Below are 18039 nucleotides of genomic sequence, written 5' to 3'. Positions count from 1 at the left end.
AGAAATTTATTTAAAAAATAATTGACACATCTTGATTCCATTTATCTCAGGACTGTTACTGGGATTTATTTAGAGACACATGGTGAAGTCCTAAGGCACCAAGTCAGTAGTTCCCCCCCCCCCAACAAAAGGCATGTTTTCAAGAGGAAGACCTCTGAACAATTTTCTTGGTCTCCCTCTGCCCCACTGGGGAAGCCCATCTAGCAGTTCATCTACTTATACATTAATCCACCCTGCCTGTCACTGTATTTTGCTTTGTATTTGTGAAATGGGAAAATTAATGTGTTTTTACAAGTCATACTGCTTTGTTCCATGTTAATTAGGTGGAGGATTTGAACATGCTGAAACTTGGGTATGCTGCAAATAGAGTTATTTCTCTAGGTCCTTTAAAAAATGTGCCAATGATTTTCATGGCAATAGCTGATATTGTAATGATAATTGTAGAGTAACAGAAATGAGCTGATCTTGTGATATCATTGTTAACATGAAAATTGTGTGTGTAAATTATTAATATGAAAATTCACTACTGATTTTTGCTAGAATGTCCAGATTTTTGGCTATTCTTGATATGACCCGTAAAATCTTTGCACTGTTTTTAAATGTTCAGCTTGAATATGAATTTAAGCTTTCCTTTGTGATTAATTTCACACTTTAAGGTTTCAGCATATGGTAAGACCCCAGGGGCTCACATCTGGTGAGTATGGGCTTGGCAAACCCAGGGTCCTGAGCTGGATATCATCATTCTTTTCTTTCTTGGTGATTCCCTTCTACTTCTCTCTCAGGGTAATGTGGGAAATATTTTATTTATTTATTTATTTTTTTGGCCGGTGCAGCATAAGCCTCAGGCTTCCTTGCACCATATGGCTAATAATAATAATAATAAAATATAGTTATAATCAAATTATATTACAGATAAGTAAAAACTGTTTAAAGGTTAATCCACTGGTACTAACACATGTATAATTTATAATTGTGTTATGAAATTCCTATAAATATTTTTTTTCAATATTTAATTCATTTACTATGTAAGTCCTTTTAACAATTGCAATTTTATAATATTAATATAGATGAGAACAGCTGACATTCATTTAATAATTTCACTCTAGTTGCTTTTCTAAAGTACTTTGTTTGTTACTTTTTTCTCTTAGTGTTATATGCTTTTTTGAATTAATACTTAATTTAATTTCTTTTTTTATTTGAAACCTGTATTTTTTTATTAGTATTGGTCTTTTGCTTATTTATGTTTTTGTATCTTTATATTTAGAATTGAGCAACATGTGTCACCTCTGCATATCCTTATGTTCCTCAACTCCTTATGTGATTGGGCAGCCACGTGGAGAACATGCTTTCTGCTCAGTCCCACGCTTCCTGCATCAGTCTAGAGTGAGGCATGGCTTTGCTATGCTCCTAATAAGCTGACTTGCTCTGCCTACTTCCTGTTAAAGGAATCAAGAAATTGACTTTGAAAAACTTTAAGGGTAAGTTTAATGCCTTAAACTGCTTAAATTTCTATTTATTTTGCTCTGTTTCTCCTAATTAATATCTTGATAAACATCAAATAATGAAATGTGCATGCTTGTGAACATAAAATCATTTGAATAGTATTGATTAGTTGAAGACAAAGGAAAAGGTAACATTATGAAATTTCAAAACATGTGCTTTGAACTAAAGATCTAATTTCAATTAAAAAAATACATATGCTTTAAGCCTTATACTTCAGAACCTAGAATATTTTTATTTTTTTATTATATATGTTACATGTTTCATATTTTATATAAATAATTGGTTCTGGATCATTTAATTTGGTATGTTATTTAAATGAATTAAGAAGATAACTTTATTTTTAAAGAAATTTCACCTAAAATTTTTTTTCATAGGTATAGTATAACTTTGATGATATAAAATAAAAGGTTCGTGAATTTTCAGAGTTACCAACAAGACAAGGTCTATGTAGCAGTGTAGCCTTATTGAAAGAAATACAGGAAATATATGATGTACTAATCCTGTATAATAAATTTTTTAGCTTAGTGACCTTGTATAAGAATACATGAATTTACAATTTTCTAACTGGCATGACTTCTGAAGGTTCATATAATTTTTGTATTTTTATTGAAATTTAATAAAACTTAGCATAAGTACAGTCACATTCATTATTTTTTGCAACACCATAAACATTTGAAAACTTATAAAACTTAGGCTGCACATCAAGTGTTTTGAGGGCTGCATATAGTTATATGTTTAACATGTTTGGTTTCTTAGGGACATTCTTATAAGCAAAGATTTGTTTTTGTAAGTGAGAGTTGTAAATGGCTAAACTTAGTTTCTATTGGAGTGGCCATTCCATGTGCTGTTCTGAAATTTACCAGTTCCTGATATTTGTGGTGTATATTTTTTTATGTGATTTAGACATATCCACACATTCACCATCTTCATCTTCATCTTTTCAGAACAGATAAATTAGGGAGTTTTACTTCAAAGCTACTTCTCTGCTATCCCAGTATCTCTTATGCAATGAAGAATTAAACTACTTGACAACTTTTTCTCTTCCAGTTGCATTCCTGTAATGAACCACTTTAATATTCATCCTGACATTATTTCAGATAATTCAACTTACACACAGAACGAATAACACAAAGTCAATATTAATAAGAATCATATATGCAGATAATTAATTTGAAATACATTTTAAGAAACTCATTTGGTTTACAATTCTTAGAATTTTTTATCGTTTTTGATGTTATTCCTGTAGTATTACAATTATGTATAGGTGTTATTGCTATTAAAGTTTTTATATATATATCCTATATAAATAAGGACCTATGGATTATTGTTCAGTCAGATATGAAGCTCTCTGAGTAGTATACAGGAATTTTGCTAGCAGGGATAAGAAGGTGATTAACCCATTGTATAAGGCAGTGGTTTTCAACCGGGGTGCCGCAACAACATTCTAGGGGTGCCCCATAATTTAAGTTACTTAAATTTATTTTTTATTATTATTTTTAAATTTATATATTTATTTCATTATAAAAAAAGTACCTATGTGATTTAGGATTTTCTGTGCTTACTACTATAAAACTAACTAGAGGGAAAGACTACAAACGATTGAGGAAGAAATGAGAGCATGTTTCTCCAATATTCCACTTAATATCAAAAAGATCTGCGAATCACACCAGGCACTGGATCTCATTGAAAACTTAAGTAAACCAAGTATTTAAATGCCTTCCATTGTATGGTATCTTTTTAATTCTGTGGTAATCTATAATTGATGTTTATTTAGTACCTGTATATAAAGAATAAAATTATTCTTTATATACAGTATATATAATTTGTATTATGTATATATATAAGTATATATAATTTGTATTATGAATTGTAATTTTGTTTATAATTATATTATTATAATAACTATCATATAACATATTTTTTAATATTAGATATATACACATATACAGAGAGAATCGGATCTAACAGGCTGAAAATTGAATAGGGGTGCCACAAAATAAAATAAATTACTTAAGGGCGCCATTATTAAAAAATGGTCGAAACCACTGGCATAAGGCAATGGTTAGGCTGCATCAGGAGTACTGTATACAGACCTGGAAGCTACATTTTAGGGAGGATATAGATCTGCTGGAACAGGTGCAGAGAAAGGCAATAAGATTAATGAAAGGAACGAAAGGGTGGCCTCACCAAGAAAGGCTTCAGTTCTGCAAATTGCAGTATCTGGATACGATGCACCTGCAAAGAGATCTGATTGAGATATTTAAGGCTTTGAATGGATTGAGTGAGCTCAATGCTGATGGCACTCTTGCTCAGACTACACACATGAGGGGGCATGAATTCAGATTGAGGAAGGTTGGTTGCAGGGTAGATATATGGAAGTTTGCTTTCAGCCAATGGGTAGTTGATTATTGGAACAAACTTCCATCTGTTGTTATAAATGTTGGTAAATTGAATAAATTCAAGGAAGAACTAGAGGCAAGCTGTTGTAGGGGATGGACATGTGATGTGGGAGTGTTTTTTTTTGGCTGATACTGCATAAGCTTGCTTTCTTGCATCATTTGCCACTTCTAATACTAAATACTTTTGGTACATGGCCAAAATTATTTATATAGGATATAAACATTTTGGCCATAATTTCTATTTTGTAGAATATATTTTTAGAGTTTGCAAATAAACCCACTGTATCTGTTTGTTGTAGTAGTAGTAGTGGCATGAGATGCAAGAAAGCAAGTGTATGAGCGTATGCAGCATCACCCAAAAAAAAAAAAAAAAAAATCACACCATTTCCTCCAAATGCCTGTCCAGTTCCTCCTTAAATTTATTCAACCTATCAACTTCCACAACGACAGATGGAAGTTTGTTTCAGCAATTAACCACCTGCTGGCTAAAGGAAAGTTTCTGCACATCTATTCTACCTCTGTCTTTTCTTAATTTGAATTTATGCCCTCTTAGGTTCGTAATCTGAACAAGTGGAAGGATCCCATCAGAATTCAGCATGCTCAACCCATTCAAGGCCTTATACACCTAAATCAGATCACTGCGTAGGTGCCTAGTCTCCAGCCACTGCAGGCGCCTCCGTAGCCAGGTGGGAAGGAGCAGCAGTGCGTAGCACACGCTTCTTGATTAGACCGGGGTTCGAGCCCGTCACCACCAAATACGGAGGATGCGGAAAGGTCAGGGAATGACCACCGCATATCCCGGAGCAATATGGCCTTAGTTGCTAATGCTCCTAAAAACCAAACAACAACCAACAATCCAGCCACTGCAATTTGCAGAACTTAAGCCTCTTTTAGTAAGAGGATCCCTTCATTCCCCTCACCAATCTTGTTGCCCTTCTCTGCACACGCTCAAGCAAATCTACATCCTTCCTAAAATGAGGCCTCCAGACCTGTACGCAGTACTCAAGGCGTGGCCTGACCATTGCCTTATACAGAGGGACAATCACCTCCTTTTCCCTGCTAGCAAAATTCCTATATATCATTGACAACACCCCATGACCTGCCCTGGCAGCCTGTCTGCATTGCTCTGAAAACTTTATATCTGACTGCACAATTACTCCCACTAGTCACAATTATACACTAGTCAGACTTTTGTGGATTTATTGGATGATTGTTTTCTGCAGCAGCATGTTCGAGAGGCAACCAGAGAGAGTAATACTCTTGATCTGGTTATCAGCAGTGATCATTCGTGTATTAAGAATTTGCAGATAAAGGAACCACTAGGTGGCAGTGATCACAGTGTACTGATGTGGGATTTACTTAAAGATTTAATTACCATCAGGGGTAAAGGAAAGGGTTTTTGCTTCTGTAAAGGTGAGTACAGTGGTCTCAGACAGTTTTTAAATTCTGTACAGTGGGATCAACTGACGATGTTACCAACAGTAAATTCTAAGTGGGAAGCATTCAAGGAATTAATCGTGGATGCTACTAAAAGTTTCATACCTACTAATGGACTGTACACTGTCACGGACCTGACGAAGCCACAGTTTTGCTGCATCGCCATGTTAGTGATCTGAGCTGGCTCCCTTGTTCAGCCCTTTCTTCTCCCTTACCCCGGCGGGGGGGAGGCAACGGCTTTCCTGTCTCCTCCCCTCCTTGCCGACCCCACTCTTCCCTCTGGTGGGGTATGGGCATGCCCCACTGATTCCACCTGGGGTCGTCTTCCCTATTGACCCCATTCTTCTGTCTTTATCCCCCCCAATCTTCATTCTCCCTACCCAACTCTATCTGTATGCAAGCGAATGCCCTACACGCCAAAAATAACCGTGTCTAAATTACGCTGTTTGCCCACCATTTTGGCTTTTCCAATTCTAGCGCAATATTCCCATGCAAATTTTTTTTAAATTAAAAAAATTTTTTTTTTTTTTTAAGGTCCAAGCCACTGAAATCCCAGGAAACTAGGTGGCAGGACCTGCCAGAGTGCAAATTTAAACTAGTGGTTACCTGGTCTGCCTCCACAGGGCGAAGTGCGGGCAACGTTGGGCCTCAGCTGGGTCCAGCGGCTAAATGGCCAGAAGAACAACGGTACATAACATAACACACTCACATGATCCACACACTTTTAAATCTCTGGCCTTCCCAGTGAACTGGTACACTCACAATGAAAGCAACGCGGAGATGGGGGAAACTCCTGGTGCCGTTAGACACTTAACACACTTTGCACTTTGCACCTATTAAGAAATATTGTTCAAGGTTTAGGCCTAAATGGTTTAGGCCTAAAAGGTTTAGGCCTAAATGGTTATCAAATGAACTAATGAGACTCATGACAGAGAAGAAAAATGCATGGGATGCATATAAATTATCAAACGACTCAGAAGTCTATGGCAGATATAAGCTAGTCTGTAATCAGGTCACAAAGGAGGTTAGGCAGGCGAAGGCAGATTACGAGAAATCTTTGGCAAACGATGCTAAGTAAAACAGCAAGGATTTATTTACTTATATAAACTCTAAAAGGAAGAGGATGAATCAGATTGGTCCACTTGATATCGATGGTTCGACTGTTGATGATCCTGCTCAGATAGCAAACAAACTGAATGAGTATTTTGCATCTACATTCACACATGAGGAACTATTAAGGTGTGAAAATGGCAGAGGGTTATCAAATTGTAGCAGGGTACTTAATGATTTTGTAATAAACTGAAAGTGGAAGAGAAATTGTTGAAGTTAAACGTAAGAAAAGCACCTGGGGTGGATGGGATCTATCCAGTTATATTAAAGGAGGCGGCAAAGCAACTAAGTAAACCCTTAGCCATAATTATGAGAGCATCCTTGGACTCAGGGGAGGTTCCCATGGACTGGAGATGTGCAAATGTATCCCCAATTCACAAAGGGGGATCGAAGGGTGACACGAGTAATTACAGACCAGTTAGTTTTAACTTCTGTTCCAGGTAAAATAATGGAGTCACTGGTTAAAGATGCATTGCAGGATCATCTAGACAAGACTGCAGCAATAATTCAGACACAGCATGGGTTTGTTAAGGCAAAGTCTTGTCTGACAAATCTGATTGGTTATTATATGTGGTTACAAAGGAACTGATTGCAAAAAATAATTTTGATATCATATATTTGGATTTCAGGAAAGATTTTGACACTGTTGCACATGGAAGTGTATTGTACAAATTGGAGCAGAATGGTATTAAGGGTAAGTTGCTATAATGGATAAAAGGATGGTTAAGTGAGAGAAGACAGAGGGTGGTTATCGGTGGGTGCTGCTCTTCATGGACTAATGTTATTAGTGGAGTCCCACAGGGTTTGGTGTTGGGTCCACTGTTGTTTTGTATATTTATCAATGATATTGATGAAGATATATCAGACTTACTGTCGAAGACTTACTGTTTGCAGATGATACAAAGGTTGGCAGGGTTGTTAATGACAGTAATGGCAGTGTGCTACTGCAACAGGATCTAGATAATTTGGGCAGATGGGCTAAGAAGTGGCAACTGAAGTTTAACCTTGACAAATGCAAAGTACTGCATATGGGTAGAATTATCCCGAGAGAAAAGTACCAACTGTGTTGTACTACACTTAAGGTGGTAGAAAATGAAAAAGACCTGGGAGTAATTGTTCTTACCAAAAGTAGTAGTAGTAGTAGTAGTGGTGGCATGTGATGCAAGAAAGCATGTGTATGAGCTTATGCAGCATCCAGCCAAAAAAAAAAAAAAAAAAAAATCACACCATTTCCTCCAAATGCCTGTCCAGTTCCTCCTTAAATTTATTCAACCTATCAACTTCCACAACGACAGATGGAAGTTTGTTCCAGCAATTAACCTCCCGCTGGCTAAAGGCAAATTTTCGCACATCTATTCTACCTCTGTCTTTTCTTAATTTGAATTTATGTCCCCTTAGGTTCGTAATCTGAACAAGTGGAAGGATCCCATTAGAATTCAGCATGCTCAACCCATTCAAGGCCTTATACACCTCAATCAGATCACTGCGCAGGTGCCTAGGCTCCAGCCACTGCAATTTGCAGAACTTAAGCCTCTCTTGGTGAGAGGATCCCTTTATTCCCCTCACCAATCTTGTTGCCCTTCTGTGTACATGCTCAAGTAAATCTACATCCTTCCTAAAATGAGGCCTCCAGACCTCAACGCAGTACTCAAGGCGTGGCCTGACCATTGCTTATACAGAGAGATAATCACCTCCTTTTCCCCAAAGTTGAAATGTTTGCTAATTATTAATGCAGTAGCAGATAGTTGAGCTCTATGGATGAAGATAAGAGTACTATTGAGATAGTTCATATATACCTGGATATATATCATCATAATAGGCACTAATGATGATCCATTATCCATTAAAATGAAGTGTGTGCACCAGTAACACTTGAAAAATGTTGAACATATTTTTGAAGATCTCCCAATACTTTCAACCCATTCAATTATTAAATTTCTTCACACTAAAAATGCCGTTGTCTGTGACCATTGTTTTCATTGCCAGTGCATGCTGTCAGTTCTCTGATATCTTCCATTTATTACATGGTATCACCTCTGTTCTTTTCAGATGTGTCACTGAGAATGTTTGTAGGCTGAATTTAAATAAAGTATAAAGTAAAAGATAACACATAGTGAGTATAAAATATCACAAGGTACAGTGTATGATGATCTAGATGTATATGGGGTGCAGTCATAAAAAGTTTGCCGACTAACTTTGTACCTTGAAATTTTGGTGTCATAGCAAGTAGTGACTTGCTGCAGCATGTTTATTGATTCATCTAGACGTAGCAATGCCGAAATTACCATTTATATGTAGTCAATCTAAATTAGCATGTGTTGAATAGAAGGCGTTTTAAGTGTTTTGTTGCATTTTCAAATGAGTGTTTTACCAAGCATGTTCATGAAATTTTGTTTAAAACAGCTTTCAGAGAAGATGCTATGTGTTGTTTGAAGACTTTTCACTAGCTCATAAAATTTAAAGAGGACCACCTGTTCCATGAAGATGATCCTCACTCTGATGACCATTCAATTTCAAATCTAGTGGTTCAGTTTCTGTCCTCTGTAACAATATAGTGGTTTCTCTGTGTGTGTCACTTATTTGAATTCGAGTCCCATCAATGACTAGAGGAATTTCTAAAGGCTTGTTGAATTGAGGCTGTAGTTAGCTGATCTCAGGGAGAGGGAGTAGTTTTTCACCTTTAGCTATTCTGGGGTTTTCAGCCTGCAAAACATGCAAATCAGTCTGTGAATACACTTGTACAGATGTAATATACTAACTGTGCAACACGGTCTATGTTGCTGATATGCCTAAAGTTCAACAACAAAGATTCAATCACTTGAGTTTGTGACCTGTCCAGGAGTGATCAAATTTAAATATTGTTGCCTAGTGAAATTGGTATTTCATATGGGATGTGTCAGTTAATTTTAACACAAGATTTAGGAATGCAGCTTGTTTCAGCCAGTTTTGTTCCTCACATCTTTGCTGATAATTACACAGAGTGGTAAATTCTTGTATGTCAGAATCTTTGTCAATGTGCTGCTGCTGTTGGCCCACACATTGTTTCTTCCATCATTACTATGAAGAATTGTGGGTGCATGACTATAATACAGAAGCAAAGGCCAAATCCTCTCATGGAAGATTGTCTTTTCTAAAGCTCAAAAAAGGTTCTGTAGCCAGGGTACATTGTATCCCCTGATGCCAAAATCTGGTATTGTGGCACTTTTTTAGAAAGCAAATGGTTCCTTTTTTTAATGAATTGCAGTTGGTGCCTTTTTTGTGAATGTACCTGCTGACAAAAAATCCTAGCTGTGCCACTGATTAAGAAGATACAGCATGAGGAGGATGCTGAATACAGAGATGGCTATTTTAATAGAAAATTCTTTGCTCTCTTAGACAGTGATTAAAAATAAATCACTGGCTAAGAGAGCAAAGAACATGGACAAGGAAAACTGGTAAACTGCTTTTTTGCTACTAGTAGCTTCCTACTATTCTTGCTAAACAGAAAACAAGTCAGCCCTATCCGATAAGGTTTCACTTTGCTATTGGTAAAAATTTGGCACATTTCAGTTTGCAGTTACTGTTTAGTGCAATGTGCTGCAAACATTTGTGGTGAAACAGCTGTAATACGTGCAGAGTCAAAGCCAGCTCCAATAACAAAAATGAAGCATTCCTGACTTTCACACATAAAACAGCTCTGATTGGGGGAAAAACAAGTCATGTACTGTTTAGAAATTTCTGGAAAACGGCTCTGCAAACAGAAAAAATGTTAATGCCATGGTAAAAAGCAGACATATTACTTTGTAATTTCCGATGTGGGCCATTGACAGATGCAGTAGAGTAAATTTGCAGAGTAGCCAAATTTAGTTTCATTACGTATGAATGAGTCGATGTTATGCTGCTGACCAAGTGCATAGCAAGAAACCTTGTTGATAGATGACTGACCAATTGGATACCATAGCTGATTTTTGTTCAAAAGGCAAATGGATGTTCTTTGTTCACATCCATTTGCCTTTTGCAATTGCAGCTATTGGACCACTGCCAACCAAACACCTAGAGGAAAACCTAATTAGTATATGACTGTTTAGTGACTTTTGTGGGACTCTACCAGTAGCAGAAAAACAGTTTTCTGGTGGATGTTTCATAGTTTCTTTCTTCACCTTCCCCGAAAAAAATCAGATTGGACCGTTATGTAATGGATATGGGAAAGTTGCCACTGAATTAAATTGGCACTTCACATTGATCTTTACAGATGCAAGACTTTGTATAGAGGAGAAACTGTGTGAATGAAGCTAACTTAGTGATAATTAAATTACAGAAGTTGTTTATTAGGAAAAAAACTTTTTAACTTAAAGCAAATAATTCTCCTAGGTATATGGCATATACCCAATAATTTTGAAAGAGGCAGAAATAGAATACATTGAACCATTAAGATTAATTATAAGATCATCATTAGACTCAGGTGAGGTTTCTTTTCTGTTGGAGAAATATCAACATATTGCCAATCCATAAAGGCAGTTCTAAGCGCATAGTGAGTAACTACAGACCTGTCATTCTAACATCAATGGCAGGGAAAATTATGTTAGCAATAATTAAAAATGCAGTACTAGGTATCTCAATAAAAGTGTTATTTTGTAGAGGAAACAGTAAGTTTTGTAAAGTGAAAATTTTTTTAAACTAATCTGATTAGCTATTATGAAAGAGTCACTCAAAATTTCTAAAATAATGTCATGTAATTAATGATGTTGAAATTATAGAAGATTGTTTATTAGGAAAAAACTTTTGCCAAAACTAATGCCAAATAATTTTGACATTATTTATTTAGATTTTAGCAAAGCATTTAACTGTGTCCTACATGAGAGGTTACTGGATAACTGGAATACATTGGTGTTAGGAATCTTGGTTGGACCATGGAGTGGTGCAGAACAGGAAGCGGAGGGTTGTGATTAATCGTTGTTCTTTAGATCAGGCTAGTGTTAGAAGTGGGATCCTAGAAGGATCAGCATTGGGATCAATTTTGTTTCTGATTTACTTAAATGACATTGACAAAGGGATATAGGGAGTGATATCAAAATTCTCAGAGATATCAAGATTGGAAGAATGATCAGTGACCAGTACCAAGCAGTGTCCCTTCAGACAGAACAACTTGGATAGGCTTCAGGGATGGTCAGAAAAGTGGTAGCTGCATTTTGAGATAGGGAGGTTATAATCCCACCGTATAAGGCATCTTGGTGGAATTGGCAGAAGGATGCCTATATGAGGAAAGACTTCAAATATGAGGGCTACAGTGCTTGTAACTAGATACCTTAGAGAGGATCTCATTGAGGTTTATAAGGCTCTGAGAAATTTCATCAGATTCATAGTAAAACGAATCAAGGTGAAATTTTCATGCTTATAAATGATGCTAAAAGTAGGGAGACAAATTCAAATTACAGGGAAGTAGTATAGACTGGAGTGTAGGAAGTCTTCATTTAGCCAATAGGTTATAGCAGATAGCTGAGATTGACAGTTGAGGAAAATGTAAAGGTCAATTGGATCAGTACCTACTTGATGAGTGAAATTCGTATGAAGGGTTTTATTATTTTTTTATTTTGCTGATGGAGTAGAAGTATAGGGCTTCCTTATGCCATATTGTTAATACTAATACTAGAACAAACTGACAAACCAATTGAAATCAGTGGGCTCGTTGGATTTTATATCATAAAATGTGTAATCTGTGCACACATCTGCAAGATGTGTGTACTTTTACCATTGTGTATATGGTAATATGAAGTGATGGCTCCTTGAGCCATGGTTTATGGTTGAAAACCATGGAGGGAAAATTATAGGGTTAATTGAATGAAAGAATGGAGTGTATGAACTCTGAAAACAAATACCAAACAAATATCATTTTATAAGTATTCTATAAATGTGGAGCATCATAGTACTTATTACAAAATATGTTTAAATAAAGGCATGCTTTTGAGTTTTAATTCTTAATACATTTTTTGAGGCAGCGTTATTAGAAATTGTTCACTAATTTACTAATTATTGATTCTAGTAACTTTTAAAATAACTGTTAACATATGCTTTCCTAATGAATGTATGTCTTCTTTTTCTTGTAGGTCTGTAATCTGTTCTGTGATCATTAGATGCATACAGATAGAATAAGAAAAGAATTTGTGATAAACTTCATAATGAATAGTTTAAGATGGATGTGGATATGGATAGTTTTTGTATCATATGTTTTATACCTAGATAACAGGATTTTAGCTGTACATAATATGATTTCTATGGCAACTCCATTCTTCTTTCTTTGTCAGTATCATGGTGATACAGATAAACCTGGATTATCCCATGGTGAAATTGCAGTGTCAGTGTCTATTAAAGATAATCCAGAATTCTATGACCCTGGAAAAATTTATGAAGGTGAGCATTTTATTTTATAAGTATTTAGAAAACAGTAGTTTCAAGGTGGTAAAATTCTATGCCATTATTTTTTACTGTTTGATATTCGACTCATTGCTTAAGGTTGTAATTTTTTATTGGTTTATATTTTATTTACTCAAAAGTTCCACCATGTTTTAGGGTGTTTTGGGACATGCATGCAGATAGTGTTACTGCCTTTGTATACATAGTTTGTCTCTTGCAGTTTTTGAAATAGAAGAAACTGTCTTTATATAGTGTAATTTATACAATTTTTGAAGGAAGAATGATAGGTGGTGGAGGCAGTATGTTTCTGCCTCCATCACTTGATGTTCTTACTGGAAAATGGTGCTGTTGTGATGAAAGTGATTATTTATGACCTAGTATTAGATGATGACTGAATATCAAATGCTTCTAGAAATTCAAATTTGACAGGCGATATCTACCCTGGCTGCCTTACTCTGTATTGTTGACATATTCTTCCATTCTGCCTTTTATTTTTCTGTATTCAGATCTCCCAGTACAGCATTTGTTGCATTGGTTGGTAACAAGGCGCATTGTAGTCTTAGACACTAATGTGCCATAAAGTCCTTAAACAACCTGGTAACATGTTAAATAGTGTCTTTACTTTCTAGTTATTCTATTGGAGGAGAGTTGGTATGACCTTAGTACCTCAGTGAGCTTTTCATTGCCTTTGAAGTGAATTTGTAATCTTGATTCCCTTGGAAACAAGAGAAATTTGCCATTCTGACAAGTTTCTCACTAGTTTCTGGTGAAAGGGGGGGGAGAGAGAGAGAGAGAGAGAGAGAGAGAGAGAGAGAGAGAGAGAGAGAGAGAGAGAGAGAGACGAGGATGAAATGCATTCAAATCAGGTTCAGTAGCACCATCCCAATATTTGTTGTTACTAGCCTTACCCAAATTTATTTCATCAGCAGACTTGATGTCAGACATGTTGTTGTTATTTGGTTTTTAGGAGCATTAGCAACTAAGGCCATATTGCTCCGGGGATATGCGGTGGTCATTCCCTGACCTTTCTGCATCCTCCGTATTTGGTGGTCATGGGCTCGAACCCCGGTCTAATCAAGAAGTGCTGTTCCTGCCCACCTGGCTACAGAGGCGTCAAGTGTCAGACATGTAACACCCTCTCAAACTTTACTGAATTTCAGAAACAATAAGGAATCCAGCACCAAATTCTGTGGTACTCCACTTTTGGTCCACAGAAATTATACTTATAATTCTTCTCTACTAGCTGTCATTACTTTCTTTACTTATGTAAACACCTAGAAGAAAAGGGATGAGTAAAATTGGTCCACTTGATATTGATGGTTTGACTGTTGATTATCCTCTTCAGGTTGCTGACAAACTGATTGAGTATTTTGCTTCTACATTCACAGCTGAGGAATTCCTTAGGGTAGGGAATGCCAAACAAACTCTTAACAGAGAGCTAAATGATTTTGTATTAACTGAGAGGAAAGTGGAAGAGAAATTGTTGAAGTTAAACATAAGAAAGGCCCCTGGGATGGGATCTGTCCAATTATATCAAGGGAGACAGCAAAGGAAGTGAGCAAACTCTTAGCCATAATTATGAGAGCATTCTTGGATTCAGAGGAGGTCCCTGCAAACTGGACATTAGCATTTACATTAGTAGAGTCATAAGATGCAAGAAAAAAAGCTTATGCAGCATCAGCCAAAAAAAAAAAAAAAAAAAAACAAAAACCCCTCCCTGTTCACTCATTTATTCACTCCAAATGCTTATCCAGCTCAGCCTTAAATTTATTTAAGCTATCAGGAAATCTGTTCCAGCAATAACCTACCCACTGGCTAAAGGCAAATTTCCACACATCTATTCTACAACTGTCTTTCGTCAGTTTGAATCTATGCCCCCTCAGGTTCTTAATCTGAGCAAGAGGAAGAATCCCATCAGCATTCAGCTTGCTCAACCCGTTCAAGGCCTTATACATGTCAATCAGATCACCTTGCATGTGCCTAGTCTCCAGGTGCTGCAATTTGCAGAACTTAAGCCTATCTTGGTAAGATAACCCTTTGTTCCCCTCACCAATCTTGTTGCCCTTTTTTGTGATGTGTGATGTATCTCTAATTCACAAAGGGGGGATCAAAGGGTGGCATGAGTAATTATGGACCTCTTAGTTTAACTTCTGTTCCAGGGAAAATAATGGAGCCACTGGTTAAAGAAGCAATGCAGGATCATGTACACAAGGCTGCATTTATACTTCAGACACAGCATGGGTTTGTTAAGGGTAAATCTCGTCTGACTAATTTGATTGGTTACTACAATGCGGCCACAAAGGAACTGGATGCAAAAAATAATTTTGATATCGTACGAGGGGTGATCATTTAATTTGTGGACTAGTGCAAGATTTTATGTTTGCCGTGCAAACTTTCCATAACTGCTGCTAGAGGTGCTCTCCCTGATCACTACTGAGCAGACTCTGTGTGCGCATGACAGTACTTGTTGAACTAGTGTTGTGTGAAGAGAGTTTTTTTTAGTCTTGTGTCACTGATGATCATTTTGAAGGAAGTATCATGTTGGACATACATATTGAACAGCGATATGTGATTTGTTATTGTGTCAGATGGGGCTTAAATGCATCAGAAACAGTTAAAGAGATGAATGAAGTGAATGGTAATGAGTGTCTTGGTAGGACAGATGGTCATATGAATTAGTTGTTAGTATGTCCACTAACAATGGACATGTTAATGCCCACAATACTGTGAAAGATCAACTGAAAAATTCAAGAACCCGTGCCCACTGGATTCCACACAATTTGACTCCAGAACAAAAACAGCAAAGAGTAGACTTGTACAAAGAAATGATTGATCATTTTGAAACACAGGATCAAAACTTCTTAAACTGAATGGTGACTTGTGATTTTTCAAAAGTATGATTCAGAGACAAAACAACAGTTAAGTGAGTGTAAGCATTCTGATTCACTAAAACCTAAGAAATTTCAAACTTCTTGTTCAGCTGACAAATAAATGGTTCATGTGTTTTTTGACATAAAAGGCATTCTTGTTACACATTTTGTGCCACATGCATCAACTATGAATAAGGAAGCATACTCTGAGGTTCTCAGAGTCAATCTTCGCCATGCCATTCATGAGAAACATCAAGAACTTTCAGATGTCAAGTGGTTTCTCTATCAAGACAATGCCAGGCCTATGGCTAATATTGTGCAGTCAGTGATCAGTGCCATAAGTGCCAAGGTTCTGCCATATCCCACTTATTTACCAGACTTAGCCTCATGTGATTTCTTCCTGTTTCTATGTCCGAAGAAAGCTCTGAAAGGGAAGCGTTTCTCATCTGACAATGATTCTTGCAGAGCCACAATGGAAGCACTTCGCAGTCTTTTGAAAAGTGGCTGGCTTGCAAAAAACATTTATTGCATGGGTACAATGGTGGCGAATGCTTGTAAAGGGAGGATATTTCGAGAAGGAGAAATCCATAGAAGATTCAGATGACAGTTAAGACCTTGCACCAGACCACGAATTAAATGGTCACCCCTTGTATACTTGGATTTCAGGGAAGCTTTTGATACTGTTGCACATCAAAGACTGCTGTATGAATTGGAGCATATGGCATTAAGGGCAAGTTTCTGTTATGGATAAAGGGATGGTTGACTGGGAGAAGGCAGAGAGTAGTAATCAATGGACATTGCTTTCATTGACTAATGTTATCAGTGGAGTACCCCAGCATAAATACAGAAAACATTGTTGTTTTCTGTATTTGTCAATGATATAGATGAAGGCAGGGCCAGCTCTAGGCTTAGGCACAAGAGGCACCGGCTTTGGGGCCCCAACATCGTAAAAAAAAAGTAATAGTATTAAAGAGGACCAGAGAGTCGAAGCATTGGTGGTACGAGCAGTACCTCCAAAAAGCTGTATTGCAAGGGGTGTTGTTTTTAGCATTTTTTGTTTTTGGTTTGCCTATTTGATTTTTTGTACCAGGTGCCATATTGCATGGGGCTCTGTTTTGATCAAAAATTTTATTTTTGGGTTGCCTATTTTACTTTTCGCACCAAACTCCATTTTATCATACTACAGCTGTGAACCAGTCTGGGGCATTCAATAAATTAGAAAAATTAAATAACCGGTTAATCAATTAATTATTAGTTAACTAAGCAATTAACTGGATTAATAGGTCTTTGAAAACTAATTTATACATGCCTATTAAACAGGAGATACTGCTAACGCTTTGCCCTGTATTGCTAACGCTTTGTCTGCGAACTGGATGGAATAATATGAAAATTAGACTGGAAACAAGTTGTAATGATGACACTCATATTAAAACACTTCTGCGATACATTTTATTACTGTTACAATAAATGATGCTAAGCAAAGTATTTATTTTGGGGAGACTCTTGCTCTTTTATGGACCAAACACTACTGTTTACAACATTATGAATTGTTTGTTATCTTGATGTTAAAGGTTGCTACCAAAGAATATGAGTGTGGTATGAAGAAATGAAAGATAATGCTACCCTTTAACTAACAAGTTTTGTCCTTTGCCATGCCAAAAAACAAAAAATTGTTTTTTGCTACGATTTCAATAATTATTTTTATACTTTATAGACACAGCTTATATACTTTATTTAAGAAGTTTTTTTTGCTTTGTTTTTGCAAAATTATTACATTTATTATTATTATTATTATACACCTATTTTATAAGTATAATTTTAAATATTTTATTCAAGAATTGTTTTGTTTAGTTTTCGAATAATTTATTGTCGTTATATACTTTTTGAAATAAAAGTTTGTAAATTTAATTTTATGTAAGATTTTTTAAATATGTTCTATTAAGACATGCCCCTTTTGTAAAATTTATAAAGCTTAACAATTTAAAATAAAAAAAAATGATCAGGCGCTGAAAACCAAACTGGCCTAGGGGTGCCATATATCCTTGAGCTGGCCCTGGATGAAGGCATATCAGTCATAAGGTCCAAGTTTCCAAATGATACAAAGGTTGGCAGAGTAGTTAATGACAGGAATGATGGTATATTACTGCTACAGGATCTAGAAAAGTTAGGCAGATGGGCTGAGAAATGGCAGTTGATGTTTAATATTGATATGGATAGTAGTAACCCCAGTGTAACATATCAACTGTGTGGTACTACACTTAGGGAAATGGAAAATTAAAAGACTGAGGGTAATTGTGTAGTCAGATATGAAGTTATCTGAGCAATGCAAA

General features: G+C 36.3%; 1 protein-coding gene across 2 annotated transcripts in view; it reads left to right on the top strand.

Moving 5' to 3' along the window:
• Positions 1-12554: 12554 nt before the first annotated feature.
• The window catches only part of LOC150086817 (reelin-like), a 1004591-nt gene continuing 999106 nt past the window's right edge, over positions 12555-18039 (top strand). For both annotated transcript variants that reach the window (XM_090372773.1, XM_090372772.1), the window contains exon 1: positions 12555-12836. In XM_090372773.1, the coding sequence (XP_090228899.1) occupies positions 12560-12836 (277 nt within the window). In that variant the 5' untranslated portion in view covers positions 12555-12559. The remainder of the gene's footprint in view (positions 12837-18039) is intronic.

This window comes from Mastigoproctus giganteus, chromosome 4 (genome assembly GCF_048544385.1).
Source record: "Mastigoproctus giganteus isolate SK-2022 chromosome 4, ASM4854438v1, whole genome shotgun sequence".
Lineage (NCBI taxonomy): Eukaryota > Metazoa > Arthropoda > Arachnida > Uropygi > Thelyphonidae > Mastigoproctus > Mastigoproctus giganteus.
Note: the sequence above shows the minus strand (reverse complement) of the source record. Positions and strands in the feature narration are given on the sequence as shown.